This window comes from Mchenga conophoros, linkage group LG2 (assembly GCF_057382185.1).
Source record: "Mchenga conophoros isolate Kocher_MC1m ecotype Shallow Benthic linkage group LG2, M_conophoros_male_GT1.1, whole genome shotgun sequence".
NCBI classification, from domain to species: Eukaryota; Metazoa; Chordata; class Actinopteri; order Cichliformes; family Cichlidae; genus Mchenga; species Mchenga conophoros.
In genome coordinates, this window is record NC_140527.1 from 22629070 (window position 1) to 22653175 (window position 24106).

At 42.0% G+C, this 24106-nt stretch overlaps 1 protein-coding gene across 2 annotated transcripts in view; it reads left to right on the forward strand.

The window, feature by feature from the left end:
- Positions 1-21491, forward strand: part of LOC146581927 (protein phosphatase 3 catalytic subunit alpha-like) — a 35097-nt gene extending 13606 nt beyond the window's left edge. The window contains exons 3-14 of one of the 2 annotated variants that reach the window (XM_085288374.1): positions 3090-3214; positions 4994-5105; positions 8248-8393; positions 9982-10121; positions 11284-11361; positions 12790-12884; positions 13105-13230; positions 14570-14647; positions 14748-14832; positions 15132-15229; positions 16296-16343; positions 18998-21491. In XM_085288374.1, coding sequence (XP_085144500.1) covers positions 3090-3214; positions 4994-5105; positions 8248-8393; positions 9982-10121; positions 11284-11361; positions 12790-12884; positions 13105-13230; positions 14570-14647; positions 14748-14832; positions 15132-15229; positions 16296-16343; positions 18998-19176 — 1310 coding nt within the window. In that variant the 3' untranslated portion in view covers positions 19177-21491. The remainder of the gene's footprint in view (positions 1-3089; positions 3215-4993; positions 5106-8247; positions 8394-9981; positions 10122-11283; positions 11362-12789; positions 12885-13104; positions 13231-14569; positions 14648-14747; positions 14833-15131; positions 15230-16295; positions 16344-18997) is intronic. The other variant, XM_085288384.1, reaches the window with a different exon arrangement.
- Positions 21492-24106: the final 2615 nt, after the last annotated feature.

Below are 24106 nucleotides of genomic sequence, written 5' to 3' on the forward strand. Positions count from 1 at the left end.
GCTGATCAGGTCTCCAACTTTATATGAGACTTCGTGAGTATTGCAAAGTCTCTCTAGAAGAAAGTGTCTGCACTGGGCAGCCATGTTGAAAGACCTATGGAAAAGAAATCATTGCATTTTTTAAACAGCTCTTTCCCCCTGAAAGTTATACTCATTGCTGTTGCAGGAGTCCCAGGGTTATCTTATAATGTCTCTTGACAGCACTAAACGTGTTCCTTATATTTTGCTTTTTTAATTTATTTTACTGGAGTAGACCCCAACTGCCACTCCCACATCTTAACTTTTATTTATATGTTGGGAAAACTGCATTCAACTAAGATAAAGTCCATCACATGATTGATGAAGAACCTGTAAATTTCAGACCACCAATCAAGTTAGTTACATCTCCCACACTGTCTTCCACGATATACTCTTTGGCCTATATTTATTTTGTTGGGCTCTGATCTTTCGTGTTACTCTGTAAAATAACCTGAAATGCACTGTTACATAATTACCAGTTAACAATATAAACCTTAAGCTACAGTCCCACACGCCTACACAAATCCCCAACCTATTGAGGAAACACATATGATCTTTTTTTTCTGTTTGTGCATTAACATAAAGCTTAAACACAAAGCAAAGATGAAAACCAGCACAAAGAGAATTTAAAGCGATTCCGAATCCTGACCGCTCATCCCAGCTTGTTACCTGCTGAAGTTCAGGCTCTGGGTCAGCATACACTCAGCTTTATCATAACTCTGGGTTCTTGGATAGTTTTGTGTTAGCATGCTATCTCTAGAAAGAGCAGTATATGTAGACTGGCACACGAACATGTGACATTACTGCATTACTGAAAATTAAATGTAGCTCGAATTGAAAGGTGTAGCGTCTTTATACCATGGCTATGGTAGGTAACCCTACTCACTGTGGCCTCCAGACTATCATAAGCCAAAAAAGGTGTTCTTTACTATCGTTCACCTGTTTTAAATTGCAAAATGTCTACGTTTTATTTATTAAAAGCATCTGCAAGTCACCCATTGAGCAAAGCGACATCAAAATTAAAAAAAAGGCTACTTGTTTGTTAAAATGCAGGCATGAGTGACAAGCAGAATAGATCAGATATTTCACAGTGAGGAGACAGATAGCAGCAGTCTCACGGAGAGGCAGAGAAATAGAGCTGTGGAGCAAAAAGGCATAAAGATCAGTAATTATGTATTAATCAGAATCCATTCATTGATTCATTAATCTGCCATATGTATCTGCCACCCTTTTAATATGAACTGTTGTTCGGTCGCACTTCACTGAGAGACCCAATTGGCGCAACAGCTCGCTCTGGCTTGGGTAATAGCTGCATGTATTCCCCTCCCAGGGAAATGGTAAGAACTGAGTAGGATGCGGAGGAGAAGCCGGGGATCGAAATCGAGGGAGAGCAAAATAGAAAGAAAGTTTCTGAGACAATGACAGAGATGACAGACAAGCGGCCAGGCAGACGCAGACACTGGCAACCTATTGACTCTGCCTGGCTCGTGTACCTATGTGTCTGTGCTTCTGCGTGCTGCATTTATGCAAATGCGAGCGGTGTGATAATTCTGTGTGGGCTTGTTGTGCCCACGCAGTGTGGGAACATCGCTCAGCTTTCACAGGTACAGATCCCCAGGGACAAGGACAGATAGATGGGCAGATGGAGAGACAGTCAATCATAAGCAGCTTAGTGCAGAGGTTCTCTAACCTGTTTGTTCCCAACGAGCAACATATTGATCCCGCTTTCCTGGTTCCACTTCACCAGAGTCTGACTCAGAAACACACAAAAATTTCCTGAGAGTGTGCCGTGATTGGAAATGACTGTTACATTTCAGATACAAACTACAGCAAAATAGACTCACGTAGAAAGAGCTTTCACCAAAAATGCAATATAAAGGGGATACAAAGAATACTTCAGCACTTTGATGCCGTCTCAAAGTATGAGCTCTAAGACAGACAGACAGCTGGATGGCTAAAATCTGAACTGACAGGCTTTTAGGATGTCACACGAAGGCTTCTGGGAGAATACCGAGACAGCTCAGAGGAGGCAGGCAGGTACGGCTCAATTTCACTCATGACATTTCTCATTCCCAATTCCCAGTTCAAATTAAAGCAAATGCTTATAAGTAGTCACAAAAACAGACATTAACATGGCAAGCAGATGGAGAGACAGGCAGACGAAGGCGGTCAGACAGATGCAAAATGGCCATCGTAAAATGGCTGCAGAGGGGAACTATGACATCAACTAAAAGTGAAAGGAGAGACCAGACAGATGGCGAGGGAGGCGGATGGTAAGATGTATGCTGGCAGATCGTACGGGCAGACAGTCCTGAAGTCGTTCAAAATGTGAAGTCTTCAGCATGTGCAGCCTGATTTACTCCTGGAAGCAACTTGTAACAATTCAAAAGAGAAAGCTCACAAAAGCTTGCATACAATAAGATGATGCAAAGGTCAATCAAGAAAGCCAGATACAAACAAATCGGATTTACCCTGAACGTGATTGCACGTCTTCATGAATACATAAAATCCAGCATCGGGTGCGAAATTATAAGCTAATCCTCGCTATCTTGGTTAGTAAGGTGTGTTTAACTGATGTAAAAAAAACTGAACACAGAATTCTCAAGTCTGTTAATACAAATAACTCACAGTAACATATTCTAGATTTGCTAGCCTATGATCCACTGGTGGGTGTATCCCACCTCCCCCTTATCGTAGCCCACTCCCCATGACCCGGAGTTGGATATGCAGTTAAGAAAATAGATCAAAAACTGGACAGATGCCCCAAAAAGCACAAAACTTCCAGCTCTGATTTCTGGTCTTTTTCAGGTAGTTTTTAAACAGACCTTGAAATGATCGAGTAGAATCTTTAAGGAGCTTTTAAAACACATTTTTGCTGTTTTTTCTATCCAAACAGATGAGTGGTGTTTCTAGATCAGCAGCCAGGACAGATATACCTCTGCAGATGCAAATCAGGCCATATGGAGCCACTGAAGCAAAGACGGTCCCATATTTTTGAGCTGAATTTGTTATGTGGGAGCTGAAAACTGCGGTGTTTATAATCCTGACACTGTTGTGTGCTGTTTCCACAGTGTGCGGAGATATCCACGGCCAGTTCTTCGACCTGATGAAGTTATTTGAAGTGGGAGGCTCTCCTGCGAACACGCGCTACCTCTTCCTAGGGGACTATGTGGACAGGGGGTACTTCAGTATTGAGGTGAGGAAGGATTGGGCACACTGTGTATACGTCTTATTTATAGTGCTGTGCATTCAGTTGGGAAAAAAACAACTATCCTTGTTGCTATGTATGCCAGATTAGTGTATGTGGTGTACATTGTATTGAAGTCTATTATGCACATTCCAGGGGCAAGGTGTATTTTGGTATTCAGTATTGCAGATGTCCAAAAAGTACTTGAGATTAGCAGTGACACGATGCACTATATGTGTCTGACAAATGCACATATAAAGATGCAATTTAGAATTCGTGACCAGGGGGTCCTTGTTACTGAGATCAACTTTCATTCACTATGTGTTTCTACAGGACAGGCAACAATTTAAGGACAGCAAACGCTAACCAGAGTGTAGTTTGCTTCTTACTGTAAATATGCATGAAAGTTGGATGGAAACAGCACGGTATTCCAAGAGCTGTTTGAATATTTGATTCTTCAAAATGGATGAGGGCATCATAAAGAAATGTGTGATTACGTTATCCAGCAGAAATGTGGTACAGATGAGCAGACTGACTTGAATCCACAATATACAAGCGCGTGAATGTCTCAGCCTGTCAAGTCACCGTGGCATATGGGATATGTCGCTGACACGGAGTGAGTTTGGAGCAGAGGGAGCGATATTTAGGCCACCTTCCTAACACATCTGAAGGGCACATAAGGAGGAGACTAAATGTAGAACAGAGATGATGGTGTGTAAAGGTGAGAGAACATCCTCTGAGCCATTTGTAGGGTTTCCTAAGTGATAAGAGTAAAAAAGCCAACGTGATAAATAAACACACATCCTGCTGTACTCTAATGACCAAACTGTTCAGCCCCAAAATTTGAGCTTAACTTTGATTCTAGGCAATATGACATAGTTTCAGATTAATGCTGCACATACAAGACAGTTTTACAGTTTTTCCTACTGATGAAGACCACCCTAATGGCCATTCATAGCACAACAATGTAATTAAGTAATAGACCAAAAACTTAAATGACAGTAAAGTTCCTGTTTTTCACCATATGCTCTAGAAATGAGAAGTTTTACTTTACAATTTAAGCCTGAAGAGTCCAGCCTGTTCTCACTCCCAATGCGTAATATACCGACGATTTGTCATGTCCCGAGGCATTCCATAGGAACGCGGAAGGTGACCTTCCACGTTCCTATGTTGCGCGCCAGATTGTGGATGAAATCGAATAGAATTACACTCCCGCGGTAACACATGTTTCAGCTGTGTATTCCAGCCCTGACCCTAATCATAACCTTATTCTTAACGTTAACCACCACCTTAATCGTGAAGTGTTTTCCAAAACGATTTATGCAAAATAGACGTACATGTGCAGATTTAAAACCAAACGGCTCTCATGTTTCCTAATTTTTCCGAACTCGTAATATAGGGACGTGTTGGGTGGTCAAAAGCGTAATATACCAACGATTTGTCACCTAGCGTAAAATGTTACGCTTTGGGAGTGAGAACGTGTTGGAAGAGTCATACAGACAGATTTCTTTCATTTACTATAGCAGCATTTAGAAAAACTATTGGAATTGTACTTCTTCTTATATCATGAGATTATTCTGAGATTAAATGTGTACTTAAACTTCTGTACATTGATTAAAAAGGGGAGTTTGCCTGGTCTGGCCCACTTCATATCAAAGTGGGCTGTTTATGGCCTGCGATGTAAAATTAATTTGACATCTGCACTCTTTGAAAATCGAAATGCTGTTGCAGTTGTGTACCTGCTGAACTCAATTTCTCATGTTTTCTCTTCTTTTGGTGAATATTTAGTGTGTGTTGTACCTGTGGTCACTGAAAATCCTCTACCCAAAGACGCTCTTTCTTCTCCGGGGGAACCATGAATGTAGACATCTGACAGAATATTTCACCTTCAAACAAGAATGTGAGTTGGCTTTTCGTTACACGGCCCATTTTTCTTTTATTTTGGGATTGGTTCTTCCGCTCCTTTCACCCTCCGATGTTAAGCAGTGCTTATTTAGTTTTGATTATTAGTGGTTTGAACAGATCTTGTAAATCTCAGCTGACTGGAGAACATATTTTCAGTTTGGTTACAAACTTGGCGAAAAAATTAGCATGCTAACTGGTTCAGGATCATACATTTACAACTTACACTGCTCAGTTTACAGCTAAGAGTTTATTTGTGCTTGAATAACACCTAAACATGGTTTTTAAAAAAGAGGAAAAATCAGTAATTAGTCAGTATTTCCTATAGCAGGTATCATGTTTTGTTTTATTTTCAAAGCCAGGCGTTATTAGCTAAAGGTAGCTAGCTAGCTTAGTTAGCAGGGTGCAGCTAAAGATAGCACAGAGATATATACCTGCTAATTATGTAACATATTAATATAATACAACAATACCACTTTCTGAACTCATCTCAGAGTTGATGGAAAGAATACTAATAAAAATAACACAAAACATGCCACGACTTTTTTTTCTGTCAAACTAGCTAATATAAAGAAAACCAACACCTTTTCAATTACACAATTTAGCTGAACACCTATAGCAGGTAGTTAATGGCTGTCTTCCTACATAATTAGCTTTAGGGAGCAGTTTTTTTGCAGCAGGCTGTAAATGTTTTTAACATGTGTATCTGCAGTTTTGCACGTTCAGGTTGTCTTAAGTTTGCAACCCTAAATGTAGCTTTCAGGATTGCTATTGTAGGTGAAAAGCTGATTAGCCCTTACACGTTATACACGACTGCTGAGAGAATGACACCATGTAACACGCGTGCAAATCGTGTTGAGCTGTGCTGTGCTTTAGGTGGCGAAGCTCTGATTGGATCCGCTTTATTCCATTACCTGATAGTTTCACCTATGGAGTTAAATATTTTCTGCTGGATCTCTTCTCATCCTCCCCCTCACCATCCTTACTTTTCTGCCACTGGCATGTTGTGTCCGCCCTCTCTTTCTCTCCCTCCATCCTTTTGCTCTCTCCCCCAGTGTCTCCCTCTGTCTCTCTGACTCCTCCGTCAGCGAGCTTCAGCCTCCTGTCCGAGAGTGGGTGATTAGCAGCAAATTAATTTGGCCCTTAATGATTGGCTCAGGGACTTACTCCTCTGTGTCTGATTGGCCAAGGGACGAGGAAGCTAATTTCCCTTGGTGCTCATGGCGAATAGTGGTCGCCCTCAATTACCATCTGCTGTGTGTGTGTGTGTGTGTGTGTGTGTGTGTGTGTGTGTGTGCAGCACGAGAGCATGTACTGTGACTGCATGCGTGTGCAAGTGTCTTCATAAATGTTTGAGAGTGTGGAAGGAGCTGGTGGACTGGCAATAATGAGCCCTTGCTCTACACAAGGCAGATGGAGAGGTTGACAAACATACTCCTCACTGTCACACACACACACACACACACACACACACACACACACACACACACAGAGGCTGGCTACTGTACGCTTGTACTCCACAAGACTGGCTTTGATTTGTGTACGTGTCGTTTCATGTCCTTACACTCTACCTTCTCTCTTCCCCAGTCATCTCCTCTCGTTCCTTCTTATAACCTCTCCTCCTTCTCCTGTCTCCTCCCATCAGTCTTTCTCCTTCTCTCTTTAGCGTTCTTCTTTTCTCGCCTCCCTCCTCCTCTGCTGTCTAAAAACCATCCTCTTCTTCTTCTTCTTCTTCTTCTTTTCCAATCTCCTTTCAGCTATTTTTAATCCCGCGGTTTTGATTTTATGTCAGATGCATTGTTACGCCCATGTGTGAAATGTACTTTAAAAGATGCCGTGTCTTGGATGTTGTTATTGATATTGCTGCCAATTCAAAGGAGTTTTTAATACACACAGACACACATACAAAAAAGAAGAAAAAAAGTGACATGTCTATGCTGCTTTGTGTTTATATTTGGGTCATTATTTAAAATGCTGTAATAGTGAGATTTGTGTTTTATTTTATTTTTTTTGTCTGGTATCTCTGAAGTGGCATTTCTAAAACAAAATCCAACATCATCAGAGAGGAGAAAAACAGGTCATATGGGAGTGCTGGAGAAGAGCTGGCCCCATAAATTATTAACGCGTTGTGTGAAAATCCCACACGTTAGTGCCCTTGCACCCAAGTGAACCAAATGACGTGGTAACACTTTACGGGAAGGGTATTATCGTGAATTCATTCGTGATTTCATGCACGAAAAAGCGTCACTAATATGTGAAAAAAACCCCATGACTCATCAGGAAAGTGCATGAATTAACAGTATCTCATGCATGCCTTAATGCATGAACAATGCATTAATTAATACAACACCTAAGGTATTTCAGTCATCTTGATTCATGAGTTATTAACCGTGTGCACCGACAGACTTAAAAAGAAAACACTGAGCAGAGGCAGTGAGTGTGTGTTCACTGTCTCTGCTCAAATGTTCTAATCGTGGTTGACTAAGCAAAACGTCTTTATGACTTCGTCATGTTTGAGGGGCCTAAGGTAAAGTGGCGAGCTGGGTATTGCTTTATTAACATTGATGAATAACAAATGAAAGTTGAAGGAGATTTGTGAGCGGGAGACAAAGATAAAAGATGGTTAAAGCCACTTTTATGTCACCCATTGGTTTGTACACACTTTTTTGAAGGTTAACATTAGGTGGTGAAGACGTGGTGAAGACGTCATGGTTAAATAATTATTCTTGAAAATAATCAGAATTGGTCAGAATAGACATTCACTACCATTACTGCTTTTTTTGGTTATTAATTTATTGTTCTTTCTTTAAGGCACGCACACTGCAGTGACATTCTTGGTCTGTTACACACAAACACAATTAAAGCTATTTACTGCACAAAGTAATGTATGATTTTATATATATGTACCATTACCACAGCGTGTTAGCAATCGTGTTTTTAGACTGATTCTGTCTGAAGCCTTCAGATTACTAACTTCTGTCCATGTAAAGGCTTGTTTGTTCTGCGTGCATCAGTCTCCCAGTGACAGGGACCGACTGTGCATTTGTAGCAATGGTGGCTATTCAAAGCATGTCAAAACACACTCAGGCGCTTCCTTTGTTTCAAGTCTTGAAATGTCTGTCTACTCCCCCAACCTGCAGGTAAGATCAAGTACTCAGAGCAGGTGTATGACTCCTGCATGGAGGCGTTTGATTGCCTGCCTCTGGCAGCCCTGATGAACCAGCAGTTCCTATGTGTGCATGGGGGGCTTTCACCAGAGATTCACACGCTGGACGACATCAAGAAGGTAAAATCAAAGACACACGAGCAGTTTTGAGTTATCACTGCTGTGATAACAAAACAATGATAACTTTTTTGACAAAAAGTGGTGTTTAATGACATTTTTTGTAGCTATGGGGTGAATGTTTTGTCTGTATACAGTAATATTTTTCACCTTATTTTACAGAATTTTCTATTTGTATTTATTTCTAAGTATTTGATAAGCAATGCTGACCATTGTGTAAATAAGGCATCAATCAGCTCTTAAAAAATAATGGTTAACTGTCTTTGAGAAGTACTAAAAAAAAAAAATTGCTGAAATGTAATGAAGAACTGAATCTGAATTCATTTTAAACCTTTTCCTGTTTAATCATTATGTAGTAATGCATAAAATGTATATAAAGTGATAAAACAGCCTTTTAAAAAACATTTGTAATAACTAAATTACAGAGCTGAAACCTACCAATCAGATTGAGAAAGTCTGGTTTGACAGTGTAGAAGTTGTCATATAGAAAAGCTTAAAGAAGCCAAAGCTAACTTCACGTATTGTTTACTAAAGGCCTACACAGAGCAAACAAAACAATGAAAAATAGAAAAAATATCCGTTTTGGTCATACCCTTTGTTATTCTGCATAACTAAATGAATTAGTTGTTGAATCAAATCACAGTGGAGAGAAGAATCTAGACCTTGTAAACCTAGCTTAGCAGTAGCTACAGCTTTGCCTTCAATTCAGGTGACAGGGTGTAGCTAAGTCAGGTGTTTAATGAATACATTATTTGTTCTTTTCTTTTCCTACTTACACAAAACAGTGATGCGTTATATTTGTTGTAACTAGGAAGTATAAATAATGATAGTAAGGAGATTTGGCCTAGAAAGCCATAGAAACACATTTATTTTGTAGACAATGCATTTAACCCTTGCATCTGCATTCCCAAAGACATGGTGTCACTTTATATTCAGCATCCTGGTATATATGTAAGTTCTGTTATAGAGAGTAATCAGCCTGCAAATGTACAAAAAGAAGAAAGATCAGCCTTCGTAACTGTCCACAGTTTGTTATTCATTCTCAGTTTCACCGTTTCTCCAGTTCCTGCTCTTTGCCTGTGCAGGATAAGGAATACAAGAGCAAGGAAAATTAATCATGCATGCAACATGAGATCGACCTATGTGCAGCACTCAGGCACATTCATTCAGCAGTCATAAACCAACTTTTATTTCAGCTTTTTAGCCTGCTCCGAGTGTGTTCATTAGAAACCATAAAATAACCCCTGTGTGTATACAGTTCACTGAGCTCCAGAGCACAAAGCCGCACACATGAACACAGAGACGCGAGAACACATACTTCCTCATCTAATGGCAGTGTTTCCATGGTGAATCTGCTGGTGTGACATCTTCTCCCTCCTGTGTGGTGGGGGTTGCCATGGAGATGCTCTGCTCTGACAGTATGTGTTTGTGTGTGTATGCTATGTGTTTGCTTTTCTTTCTCCCCTGATTTATCCTATATGTGTTGGAGGGTTGTTTACATGACTGAAAATGTCTTTCATGTAGAAAATCTCTGTTTCTGTAAGCTCACATTTCTATACTTCTGTGTGTGTGCGTGTTTTTTTTGTCCTAGTTGGACCGGTTCAAGGAGCCTCCGGCGTTTGGGCCCATGTGCGACCTGTTGTGGGCCGACCCCCTGGAAGACTTTGGCAATGAAAAGACCCAGGAGTACTTTGGCCACAACACGGTCAGAGGGTGCTCCTATTTCTACAGGTACAGGAGGGTAGAATTACTCCTCAAGGTGTTGTGACGGCAAAAAAAACATTACGTAAGAGCCCTGACATTTTATTTTTGAATGGGAATGAATATAGTATGGCAGCCTTGCAGCAGCAGATCCCTGTGCTTATGAAGCTCAAAGGCAGAGCTAAGAGCTGACCTGGTACTCCAACAAGCCAGTGTGGATGTAATATTCTGGGATGATGGTTCACAGCAGAGACAGTACTCTTTAAAATCACCACCTGAAAGAGAAAGAAGTTCTCACTCATGTCCCTGACTCCGGGTTTTCTCTTGGATAGGTCGATGACTCTTTCTAAATGATCTGAGCGCCCTGTCGCTACCGTGCATGAGCAACGTGCGATGCTCACCTACAAATTAGAAATCTAATAAGTTTCAGGTCGACTTCAAGCTGCAGGTTTGGGATGTTGTTCCCGAGCAGAGAGAACGGGAGAGACGCCTCGTGTGCGCGTTTACACCACATCCGAGATCCACTAACGGTCGCTGGGATTTGTAGAAAATCTTGGCTACTTTACACACACATACGCACACCAAACACGCAGCACACACAGTTCCGTTTCAGCATGAAACGATATCCCACAATCCCCAGGGAGACTGCACGGTTCTGTTGCTATGACGACTGGCTACTCCTGCCAGATATGGAGTGATATTAAGATACAGTGAGAGAACGAGGGAGAGTAACATAGGAGGAGGGTGGCAGGGGGAAAAAGATGAGAAAGTAAGAATGGGGGGCATGTACAGACGAGGGGGAGACGGTGTTTAGAAATGGGTGTTGTGACATGTTCTCTGTGGCAAACACACCGATTTTCTATGTTTAGGAGACACAGCATCAATCAGCCAACTAGTGTACAGTCAGCACACCTCAGCACTGAGGCAGCCATAAGCCTGGCTCAGGCCTGTCCCTCCTCACTGATGCCCCCTGCTGGTCTCAGTCAGACACTACCTTAGAAAACAAAAGCCTACTCATCACCCACTGCCAGACTTTAAATATCTGTTTTGTGGTTTACAGCAGCCTTGACATATGACTTGTTTGTTATGTAAAGTGTGTTTTACTGCATCTCTTTGAATAATTCTTCCCCTTCATGTTTCTTCCTTTGCCCTCACTTACTCTCACTTGTTGTCCCTCTCTCTCTGTCTCCAGTTATCCAGCAGTGTGCGAGTTCTTACAGACCAACAACTTGCTGTCAATCATCAGAGCGCACGAAGCACAGGATGCCGGGTGAGCTGACCGGCTGCTGCGGCTCATTCCTTTCTCTCAGCTTAAATGGGCACACCATTTCATTTAATGGCTTACCCTGACATTTCATGTTCTGAGCTGTTATTTTTCATTGTCGGGGAATTGGCACATTGCAGGAAAAGAGGCGGCGCAATTTTCACCCTGAAACTGTGTGATTAGCATTGTTAAGAGTTGGTCTGACTGAGAGTGCACCAACAGCCGGTGCAAGATTCAACCCTAACTAACTCAGCACAGGAAGTCAAAGAGGCTGCGTACACTTTGTACTAAAAGTCTGAATAAAATAGTGAAGGGAAAAAAATTGTGACCCAAAAATGCATTCCTGGCATCTATTATCTCACTGAAAATCCTCTAGATGTAATGCAGCAATTAAGGCAGCGCTGTGTTCTGTGTGTGTGCTGTTTGGTGAACCCATTAACAGTATTTGGTCTGTCATGCAGACAAGTAGTCTGGGTAATCATCCAGAGGTCTTAATGCACTTGTTATAGGATGGCCAAAAAACAAGCTATTTCAGTCGCCAGGCTTCTGCACCTGTGCAGAGTAGCTAATGTGGAGATAAAACATGCATTCATGGTCAAAAAAACAAAAAAGAGACTGTTCGATGAAGTAAGCAGCTGCAGTGTGGATACAAAATGAAGCAGCTTTCACCTGAGAACTTACAAAAGACATTGTATTCACTGCTGTCTCTATGAATTCTTTGATTGAATTCCTGAAGCCCTTGATTTGTGAATGTGCCGTTGCTGCATTATATTCTCCAACAATAGTGACAGCACAAAGAGAATAACGGCCAGCTCACTCAAAAAAAAAATCTAAGCTAGCTGCTACAGGAACTACCCTAAATGGTGAGTTTGTCTGGGAAAAATTGGTTTCTCTTCACTGAAGTTTAATAAGCAGTGAGAATCTAAAGCTGTAGCTCGGTGGATTTACAGCAGCACACTTTCCTGTCAATATTACCTGATGAAAATGTGTGTTGTTTGACAATGAAAAAGGATTTTTTTCCCCTAAACCACACAAATCCTAAACAAAGGGGGGGAATCAAAACATAACATACAAATATTATCATTAAATTCACACAGAACGTGAACCACGCTCTCCTGGGTGAAATTGTTAGACCCACTCAGCCACCACAACCCAGAACAGTAAAGTTTTGTTTTGATAATTTGCATATCTATGCAGGCTTCCGATGCCCAGTAGCTTTTTCTGTTTTTTTACTTGTCATTTTCCTCTGCTATGCAAGGCAATCTGGTCTATTTCTGTTCTGTTAGTTTAAAAGAGTGTGGCTGTCTCACCTCTAACCATCCTCTGGCTGCTTTAGAAGACCTGCAAAGCAAATCTTTGTTTCTTTCATCCACAGCGCGGTGTCCTATTTGAGTGGCTATAACGTGGGCGGCTTGTTTGTCTCTCTTTCCTCAGGTACCGTATGTACAGGAAGAGTCAGACTACAGGTTTCCCCTCGCTCATCACCATCTTCTCCGCTCCAAACTACCTGGATGTCTACAACAACAAAGGTCTGACTGACGTGTGTTATCCAATTATTGTAGAGCAAACTGTTTGCGTTGTAAGACTTCTCAGGAAAATCTTTACATGTACGGATGGATGGAAACATTGTTACCTCCTAGAGGAGCAAGCTTTCAATAGGTTAATATCTGCTTCTGTGTGTGTGTGTGTGTGTGTGTGTGTGTGTGTGTGTGTGTGTGTGTGTGTGTGTGTGTGTGTGTGTGTGTCTAGCTGCGGTGCTAAAGTATGAGAACAATGTGATGAACATCCGTCAGTTCAACTGCTCCCCTCACCCCTACTGGTTGCCCAACTTCATGGACGTCTTTACATGGTCGCTGCCCTTTGTTGGAGAAAAAGGTACCCCCCCCCCCCCCACACACACACACACACACACACACACACACATTACATTACAAATACCATGGAAGAGCATGTTGAAGAGGAAGTGCAAAATCTTCCTCTTCCACGGGAAGATAATTTAGAAACCATTTAATTTTGAAAGTGAAAGTAAACCTTCAGTTGAACTTCTCCAGTGAGAGAGCTCCTCTGCTCAGCTACTAACAGAGTTTGCACGGTATGCATGCGTAGTTTGGGATCCTGGTCCTTGCTGGTGTCTACTGGTCAATAGGGGAGTTGACTGGATGTCTGTGAGATTCTGAGACAGAAGGAGAAACTTAAAGTCTCTGAAGAGAATTCATGTATTCTCAAAGATCACCAGATTTGACTCGTTTGACCTGTTTGAAGGCAGGGACAACCCGCAGTGGGTGGACTGGCTTCCTCTATCTGTCCAGTGTAACTGTGGGCGGATGGCTTGTGAGGTTTAGAGGCTGCTGGCCTTTCAGGCAGAATATGGCTTCAAAACCAGCAAAGTGTGGCATCAGAATCTGGGCTTTATTTTATGGAATGTGTAAATATATACAGAGCAGCTGGGAGGAGGAGCTGCTGAAAGAAACCAGGGGACACGAGTGGTGCTAGATATGTCATACAACCTGGGACAGTGGCACCTCAAAACAAGGCCGACGACGGCTGGAACACATATTAATGTCAGTGAACAGGACGTCTCAGTTCATTTTTTTCACCAAGATAAGCTTCAGTATAGCGGATTTTTAGCATCAATTACAACCTTGTGACAAAAAACAGTTGTGTTGTTAATTCTGGTTGCAATCAATAAACATATATGTTTTCTCTGCAGTTTGAAATTGAGCTGAAGACGATATATGTTAATGGTTCCAGGTCAAACTGACCTGAGGGATACCAGTTTGATAAGCGATTAATAAAATGGATCGCTGATGTACAGTAACAGAGTGTGATTCTTGATATCTTCATCTTTGTCCACTCACAGCCCTCTAACGTCTTCACAGCTGGACATAGTTCAGCTCCGTCCTACTTACATAAAAAGATTTGTTCACATTTTTTCCCAGAAAACATTTTTATTTTTCACAGTAGACACTGAAACATGTCGTATCAAAGGGTGTTAAGGGGTAACAATCACATGATGGCTCATGTTCCATTAAGGGATCGCGGAGAGCCGGTGTGAAGGTCTGCTGTCACATAGGTCGATAATTTACCGCTATTCATTGAAGGACACGATAATTACCCTGTCGTTAACATTTTGACTAGTACCTAAACTGCATGAACCAGTTGGCAGTTTTGTTGTCCTTTTATAGAAGCGTATCTGTGTCTGTTTGCCCTGCAGTGACTGAGATGCTGGTCAATGTTCTGAGCATCTGCTCTGACGACGAACTCATGAACGATGGAGACGAGATCTATGACGGTACGAAGCCGCCAGCATTGATTTTTTTAAGGGTAGCTAGCGTTCTTCTTTTCTTCCACGTATCAACTTTCAATAACGTTTCTGCTCCACTCACTTCCAGCCAGTGCAGCGGCAGCGAGGAAAGAGGTGATCAAAAACAAGATCCGAGCCATCGGGAAGATGGCCAAAATGTTCTCCGTTCTAAGGTGGGTCAATTTGCAGTTAAACATGCGTGTGCGCTTGCCTGCACATGCTCGGTTTGCCGCAACTTCTGCAGAAGCTGGCAGTCATCAGATCCTCACTTTTTAAAAGAGATTTTTCTAAAATCTGTCTTTTAAACCACAATCGTGTTTTTTTGGATGTTTGCAGGTGTGCAGTGTGTGAGGAAGTGTGTAATTCTTTCTCTTTATCACCTGCTGTCTTCTTTTACCCACACACATCTGTCACACACACACACACACACACACACGCACACACACACACACACACTATCTCTGTTTCTCAGGGAGGAGAGTGAGAACGTCTTGACCCTGAAGGGACTGACCCCGACTGGTATGCTGCCCAGTGGCGTTCTCTCTGGGGGCAAACAGACCCTGCAGAGCGGTGAGCGTTTCATTCACTCACACACACATAAGCACACACACAGTCACATGCACACAAACTTAACCCCGAACTCATATATAGAAACACAATGCCACACAGACAGTTTGAGTATCTGCTTTGGAGCATCCTCCGGTTCCTCCATGCCCTCTCTCCTCTTCTCCTCCTCCTCCAGCTGTTTTTCTCCTCTCATCCTTCTGCCTCACTGACTCACTCCCTCTCTCCACCTCACCTCGCCAGCGCTGAAGGATACTAACAGCCCACTGGTTGCCTGTGTGTGCGAGTGTCAGAGAGAGTGTACGAGCGAGAGGCTGAGAACCTGAGAATGACACCAAAATACAGGGCAAATGCATGTGTGTGTGTGAACTAACAGCAGCTAATGCTAACACCAGGTGCCCTCTGAACCTGCTGTGGTCTCAGTGCTGCTCTGAGGGCTTTGCTTGTTTAAAACCTGAAACATGCCCCTTAGAAGGGGGTGTCTGGTAGTTGGGATATTTAATTAATGCTAATATTGAAATTATATGGATGTTACACATGATATTGATGATACAGAGTCTCTCACTTGTGTATATTTATCATGATGACATCTCCACAGAGCTCTAACGTGAATTTGGCCAACAGAATAGCATGAAGAAAATTTCACGTTCAGCTAAACAGATATTGGTCCAAGCTGGCCGTCAAAAACTGCAATCTTTCACTTCTGCCTTAGTTCATGGTGCTCGTCATAAATCGCATAATACCCGTCTGATCTCCCAGGCCAGCGTGAGGTCACGTTTTATGTTTTATGACTTCCTGTTTGATTTTTGGATCACCCCAAAGTTCTGCCTACACTGTTTTCCAACCAGAGATTGTTTGACAACATTTAGCTCAGCCTGTCGGAGCCTCCTCAGCAAGCGCTGCTCACCCATACAGCAAAGATGTTTACGCATATCTGCACAGAGCATGTTTCAGCCTTCACTTCGTTTTCCTTCTCCTCCTCCTTTCTTTGTACTCCATCTTTCTCTCGGACTCTGTCATCTCCTCTCTCTTCCTGTCCTCCTTTCTTTCTCTTCTTTTGCCCATCCTTCAGCTACCATTGAGGCCATTGAAGCTATCGAGACAGTTAAGGACGCCGAAGGTAAAATCCCACTCATTTCACTGTGTGGGCGCGTGTGTTATATGTGTGTGTGTGTGTGTGTGTGTGTGCGCGTACGGACGTGTGTGCAGCATGGCTGCGCTCTCAGCCGCCCATGCTCATAAGGTCATAGATATTTCCTTAGACACGATGCACTCAGCTCTTCTGACTGCATCACCGCTCTCAACAAAGCTGCTGCATGCTGGAGCCACCACATTAAAGCACACAACATGCATAAACCTTTCTTTTTCATCCTCTTGGGAAACAGGAAACACATACAGCCATATATTTGCATTCTGTTCAGATGAAACACGCAGAGAATATTTTCTCTACACACACACATTTACAAGAAGAGCGGGAATGTGGGCGGGAGAGGATGTTGCAATGGAGGGCAGGGTCACCCAGACCTCCTCACAGACTGCAGTGTGTTAGTGTTTTTCTATAGTTTCCATAGATGCTGTAGTTCTGTAGAAGATGAGCATGCAATCAATCTGTTTCTCAACAACCTACAGCAGAACTCGGGCCAGATCAAAATTTGCAACATTTGCAATTCGCTGAAGAAACATTTACACTGATCTGCCACAAAACTCGTCTTTTTACTTAGCTTTCAGCCTCCTGCAGCGTATTCACGTGACCTAGATTCAGAATAAAAGTCTTTGCTTACACCAAGAGATGGCAAGAAGGCAAGCTAGTGTGGCTGAAACTTCTGCAAACCCAACTGCAAAAAGTTGGGTTTGGAATTATACAGATACAGTTTCACGCTCAAAACCTTTGCAAAGAAAAAAAGATTAATTTGGCATATGGATGCATTACATTCAGAGGCGGCTGCCAGGTCTGCCAGGTTCTTTTGAGCTCATGAACAGATTGTGGTCATGGATTGTCTTTTGTGTATCATGCCCGGCGTGCACAGGCCCAGTACTCGGCACGCTTCAGTTACCCATACTATTTTGTGTTTGTACCTTTAGTGCTGTCTTTGGCTTACCTGAAGTACAGACCATAATTTGTTTACCCAAATGAATTATGGGTATCGCCTGTGCTGTAGTTTTCTGTCATGTTATATATGATTTGTAGTTGGGTGTTAGACATGTGCTTTGTAGTACAGTGGCATCTGTGAGCAGCAGCATGTGTGACAGTTGTCTTGTGCCGTTGTTGAAGAGTTGGCGTTGGCCTCTCCAGACAGTCCTCCTTATTGGTACAGGAGCATCTGCTGGAACAGAGGTTTACCTGGTCTGGGGTGACAGCTACTACAACGAATCAACCTTAATGCTGGTCGATGTTTTGTCTAATTTAAAGACACACCGTTTAAAGACAACTGAAATAAAGCCAAGTCTACAGCCATGCTAGCTCTGTGAAATGCTTCCACTAGCATGCTAACAGGTTTACGAATGACAGAAGGAACACGCTGCTGAATTAATACGTTTAACTGAAGTCCAGATATGCGTGAATGACTGACTCTTCAGTGCGACAGAACAGACTGTGATAATTTGGATCTGGTGTACTGCTAATGTGTTTGTGTGCTTTGCTAACATTTGACGATTAGCAGTAAATACAAAGCAAAGCTAATGCTACGCGAGCATGAGCAAACATCTGACAAATAATAATAATATTAATAATAGTAATGGTGACTAACTCAAACATAAAACCCATTTAACAGATTTATCAGAGAACACACATAATAAATGTCCGTTCAGTCATTTCCTCATTTGCACCTTTAAAGCATTAGTGTCAGTTGGTATGAAGTTGTAACTCGGATGAAATAAAAACAAAAAGCAGATGCGCATGCTTTTGTTTCATAATGACTCTAAACACTGCTGACTCACCTGTACTGCTTCCCATAAAATTGCCATCTGATAATATCTTGCTGCTCTCTGGAAACCAACTGGTTTCACTTTTTCTTCTGTGTAAAGATTTATTGAAAAGCGCTATAAAAATCCTTTTGCATGGAGGTGCAATCAGCTCTATCTAACTCTCAGCAAATAAATATTCTTCCCAAAATGTTGAAGCACTTCCTGAAATATTTGTCAAGTCCAAAGCGGAGTAAAGAAAATCCTGGTGGTCACTATGACCTGACTAAAATTGGTGGAGTGCTTCTTTAAGATATCAATGCAAGGTTAAAGCTGCCCCCTTAGTCACAAACAAGGAGTACTCCCAAAGCCAAAAGGGAAGAACATGAGGGAAATGGAAAAATGTGACTACATGTCCTTACCTGTAAATTCTGTGAGCTCCTTCTGTATATGATGGTTTGAATGAACAGCTAACTGTCAGAAACTTGTCCCGAGGGGAAAAGACATCTTAAGGTCTTACGAAAGACCGATTGTGCTCATATTGTTTTTCTCATAACATCTTACCAACCACTTTACTCACTGCTAATCTAAGGTCAATGTCCAGATAAACACCGGTTCATGGGTGGCATAACATATATACGATATGATTTTGTTTATCCAAACCCCAGCTGACCTTCAGCTGAAGAGATTTAGATCAACATGATATAAATGTGGTTACTGGAGAAACTGAGAAAAGATTTACTTCCCAGGCCACACTCATGCTCCTTATCGGGGGGTTTGGATACACAAGAATTTGTGCAATTCTGTGTCAACTTTTAACTGTGCATGTATGTGTGCTTCTGCCTTGGTGTGTGTATGTGTGTGTCTCTGCAGCCATTCGAGGGTTCTCTCCGCAGCATCGGATCAGCAGTTTTGAGGAGGCCAAAGGTCTGGATCGGATCAATGAGAGGATGCCACCGCGTCGCGATGCCGTCAACAGCGTGGGCCTGTCGATGGGCCGCATGAACATGGGAGAGCCCAATGGGACCGACAGCAACAGCAATCTACAGTGATGGACGTACATGCCCACGTGCCCAGACACACACATCTACAGTTACGACACTGACCTGGTCCCATATTTCATATTATGTGTACATAGGCATATATACAGACAAGAAAAATGCATCACACACACAGACACACACACACACACAATATTTCCTTTACTAAATAGGTACAGACAACATAAAACCCAATGCAATTACATACACACATCCTGCCCCTTTTCCCGTCGCCATCAGCTGCTATTTAAAGGCATGAGCATACATGGACTTTACCACCAAAGGGTCAATCTCTTCTCTGAACTGATTGGCCCCATTTAGAGAACTACAACTCTCATGTACCTGCACAACCACAGGAAAAGAGTCTCCAAAAATACTCCCCATGCAAAGCACGAGCAGCTACTGTTTGCCTTGTACGGAGGGGGGTGCGGGGATCACCAGCGGGCTGACAGTGACAAGCCTGTGAAAGTGTGCTGTTTGTGATGGACGGGGTCAAGTTTAAGGGTTGGTGCAGACGGCAATCGGGGGGGGAGGGTATTTAAGTGTCATGTATGATTCTTTTTCCTGTTTGCATCCCCAAAACAGGAAGTGGAACCATTACCAATGCTGATTTTCCAAAGTGCGTGCACATGCTTTTAACGTGTTGGTCTCTGTATGGCTGTATTTCGAAAAAAAATGAAAAAGTGTTTACGTTTGCGAACACGAGCAGAGCCGAGCATCAGGCAACGGCGAGAATATGTTTTTGATGTGCAGTGTGGCGGCTTATCTGCCAGCGAGAGATGTGCGAAGATAATCTCAAGCTGCGGTCTAATCTGAGCCTCACCATCCTTTCCTCCTTTGGAGGAGAGTCCCATTTTGCTTTTGTAGCACCACACTGCAAGCATACGCCACTTGAAGTCAAGTGGCAGGAAACCCCTCTGCCTGCCCATCCACCCAAAAAAGAAACAAAGAAACCCCCTCGTGGCTCCAAATGTGACCCGGGATCATATTTGAAGTGTTTCTCCCACCTGTTGTGTGTAAATAGAATAAATAAGAGAGGTTTTATTGCACATCTTGATGCGTTTGGTCACAGGGTCTGCAAGATGCAGTCTATGGTAACGTGGGATGCCAAATGTACTGTATGTGAGGGAGACGCAGAGGTGGGGGAGGGGAGTTGAAATGTGAATTCAACACTCTATTCATTCTCTTTCTACATCCTCCTTTCTTCCCGAGTTGCTGTCTGCTAAAAAGACAGCAGTGACTGCCGGGAATCTCCGGCCTAATAAGCAGGAAACGATATTCCACTGAGGAAACACACTCTTCTGGTGAAGGCAGAAGCCAAGACAACAAGAAGAAGTCCGAAGGGGGGGAAAGGGTCTTTGTAAAGCATTTATATTAAAGCATCAGTGCATGCAGAGTTAAGTTCTTTGATAATAATGTGAAGATTATATTTGTGCTCTGTGTTTCACTATAGTAGGATTTTCTTTTCTTCTTGTTTTTCTGGCTAATATAAATGAACTGAGGTATGATGAAACATTTATTTTGTACATAATGTTAAATTTTTTTTTTTGTATTCATTTTGCGTTCGATTTCATTGGGGGTTATTTTTGCCACCTTTTTTTCCTTCTTCTTTTTTCACGACCTGTGTTTCTGGTTTCTTTCGACGCTGTACAGAATGACGACTCACTTCTATTCAAAGTGTCAAGTCCACATTCTCTCCTCTCTTCTTTGTCGATGTACAGGAGTTGTTTTTAAATGATAAATATGAATAACGATAAACAAATATTAAACTAGCATCGATGAATGACCATTACTATATACAAAGGCACAGGCATTCAGGCAGCCAAAAGCATGATTGCATGGTTAAAATTTGCGCTGTTCAAAGCAAAAAAGCAGCAGACACATTTTAACGGGAGGCGTGTTGCCGTCACAACTTAAAGGAAAAAAGTGTACTCTCTCTCTGATCATAATTCTTGATGATTCCTCTTGTTATTTGATGATATTTATGAGTCTATGATTATTATGATTCTATTTATTATGGACATTATTCTTAATATAAAGCTCTCTCTCTCTCTCTCTCTCTCTCTCTACTGGTTGCTCTTCATGTTGCGTTGCTCCTTGGTTGATCTTGTGCTTCTCTGGGAGAGGTGAACCCCCCTTGGGAGACCCTGTGCCATAGAAACTGTGCCACGGTTCTGACTTTCTCTGTCTCTTGTTCAATCTCTCTCTCTCTCTTTTCTCTCAGCTTTCTGTTTTGACTCCCCCGGTCACTAACACTGTAAGCATGCCCCATGGGACGATCCACTTTTTTACTCTTGAATAAAATATGCATGAACCTTTGGTATGGATACAGAGCCTTTATTTCCTTGTCACATGTTTCCTTACCAATATAATCACAGACACAAATTGCAATACAAAGGACTAACTCTGATGTTTTCAGAGTTTTTATCAGTTTTTAGCGTTAACTCGGTTTTCAGAATCAGAATCAGAATCAGAATACTTTATTTCCTGGGTCTTTTCCCGTGTGTTTTGAATACATCTTCTTTTTTTTGGTACCAGTACTGGTTTTATTTTGTTGTATTTATCCGCAACACCTTAAAGGCCGGTCCGTTAAAATATTGTCGGACATAAACCAAAGATGCTTATAAACCAAAGATGTGAAGATATTTCACGTCTCATCCGAGAAGCTTCTTCAGTTCTAGGGTCAAATGGTGGAGAGTCCCAGATTTAAGCCCTGTGGGAGTGTGAAAACGGGTGTAAATCACAGAACTGAAGAAGCTTCTCGGATGAGAGGTGAAACGTCTTTAAGCAACTTAAAGAAGTCCAGATGCTTTTCTTTCCAAGCTCCTTAGACAACTAACTCTGATCAGAGCTGCATAGAGTTAGAGCACCTGTTCTGTGGGAAATGTGAAAGATGCCACACAACAGAGACATTTAAAGAGAAGTAGTTTAAGTAGTTAAGATCTGAGCAAAGATCAGGTCTTAACATGATATCAAATATACATTCGTTTAAATAAGACCCCCTTTAAACAAGCACTTTGGCGACAGTGGGAAGGAAAAACTCCCTTTTAACAGGAAGAAATCTCCAGCAGAACCAGGCTCAGGGAGGGGCGGGGCCATCTCTTTCAAAAGGTTGGAGGTGATGAGAGGAACAGAGCCAGACATTAATATTAGCTAATGATTAAGAGAGTGGGGCAAAAATACATAGAGAGGTTGGTGAAGAAGAAATAGTCAGTGCATCACAGGAAGCCCCAGCAACCTAGGCCTACAGCAACATAAGGGAGGATTGAGAGTGACCTGATCCAGCCCTAAATATAGGTTTTATCAAAAACAAAGGTATTAAGCCTAATCTTAAAAATTGAGAGGGCATCTTTCTGTTGAATCCAAACTGGGAGTTGGTTTCACAGAAGAGGGGCCTGAAAGCTGAAGGCTCTGCCTCCCATTCTACTTTAGGAACAACAAGTAAGCCTGCAGTCTAAAGTGCTCCACTGGGTGACACAGTACTATGACATATTTAAGATAAGATGGGGCCTGATTATTCAAGACCTTGTATGTGATGAGAAGGACTCAAAATTAGAATCTAAATTGTACAGGGAGCTGATGAAAAGAAGTTAGTGTGGGAGAAATCTGCTCTCCCTGTCAGTACTCTCGCTGCAGCGTTTTGGATCAACTGAAGGCTTTTCCAGGGAGTTTTTAGAACATCCTAATAATAATTCATTACAATAGTCCAGCCTACAAGTAATAAATGCATAAACCAGTTTTTCTGTATCACTCTAAAACAGAATATTTCTAATTTTAGAGACATTGCAACAAAACAACCCTGCATATTTGATTAATATGCACATTGAAGGACAGGATGGTCAAAAAATACCAAGATTCCTCACTGTGTTACTGAAGGCCAGGGTAATGCCATCAATGATGTAAACAGAATTGGTCCTAGCATGGAACCCTGTGGAACGCATAATAAACTGTAGTGTGAAGAGGGCTCTTTATTCACATAAACAAATTGGATATTAGATACATATCATTGCAGTGCAGTGTCTTTAATTCCTTTAATAAAATATTATGTGGTCGTCTGCTGCTTTACATGCTGTGCATTCAGAGATGCTCTCCTGCACAACTTGGTTTAATTGAATGAAATCTAAGTTACTGCATTTTTCCTATTAGCTCAAAGCAGACCATACTCTGGAAACCCTACAGATGGCTGTGTGAGAAAATCCCAGATCAACAGTTTCTGAAATAGTTGGACCAGCCCATCTGGCAACAACGTCTCAGAAGTCACTTTTCTTCCTCATTCTGATGCTCAGTTTGAACTTCAGAGATCACCATGACCATGTCTGCATGCGTGAATTAGATTAAAACAAACTTTATTAACCCCTCGGGTGGGTTTCTCCGCATGTTGCAGAGGTAGAATACCAAATAAAGGGGAACGAGAGAGACTGAATATAAGCATAAATATAGCATATATACACTTTTATATAAATACAGAATATATAATAGGGATAAATATGAATACCAGTGAAATATAGTCTATGATGAAATGTAGATTGCACAGGTCTATTGCACATTTCAACTATTGTGAGTCTGTTGCACAGTGATTATTGCACAGTCGACTATAAAAAATATTGCACAATAAAAAGCACTACAGCTTAGTTGTTCCCGCCCTCCTTTGTCCTCCTGTTTCCCCTCCCCCTGCCCTCCAGCGAGGAGTTAAATAGTTGGATGGCATGTGGGACAAAGGAGTTTTTAAGTCTGTTGGTCTTAGACTTTGGGAGAAGCAACCTGTCGCTGAACAGACTCTTCTGGTTCCTTATGGCCGTATGCAGAGGATGCCCACCATTGTCCATAAGATATTTGTGCTAAGTAGCAGCTGATCAGTTGTGACAGAAAGCAGCTCACTTTGCTTTAAAGACAGAGAGTGTGAATGAATTGCACACACATATCCGACTAAGAAACTGTTACT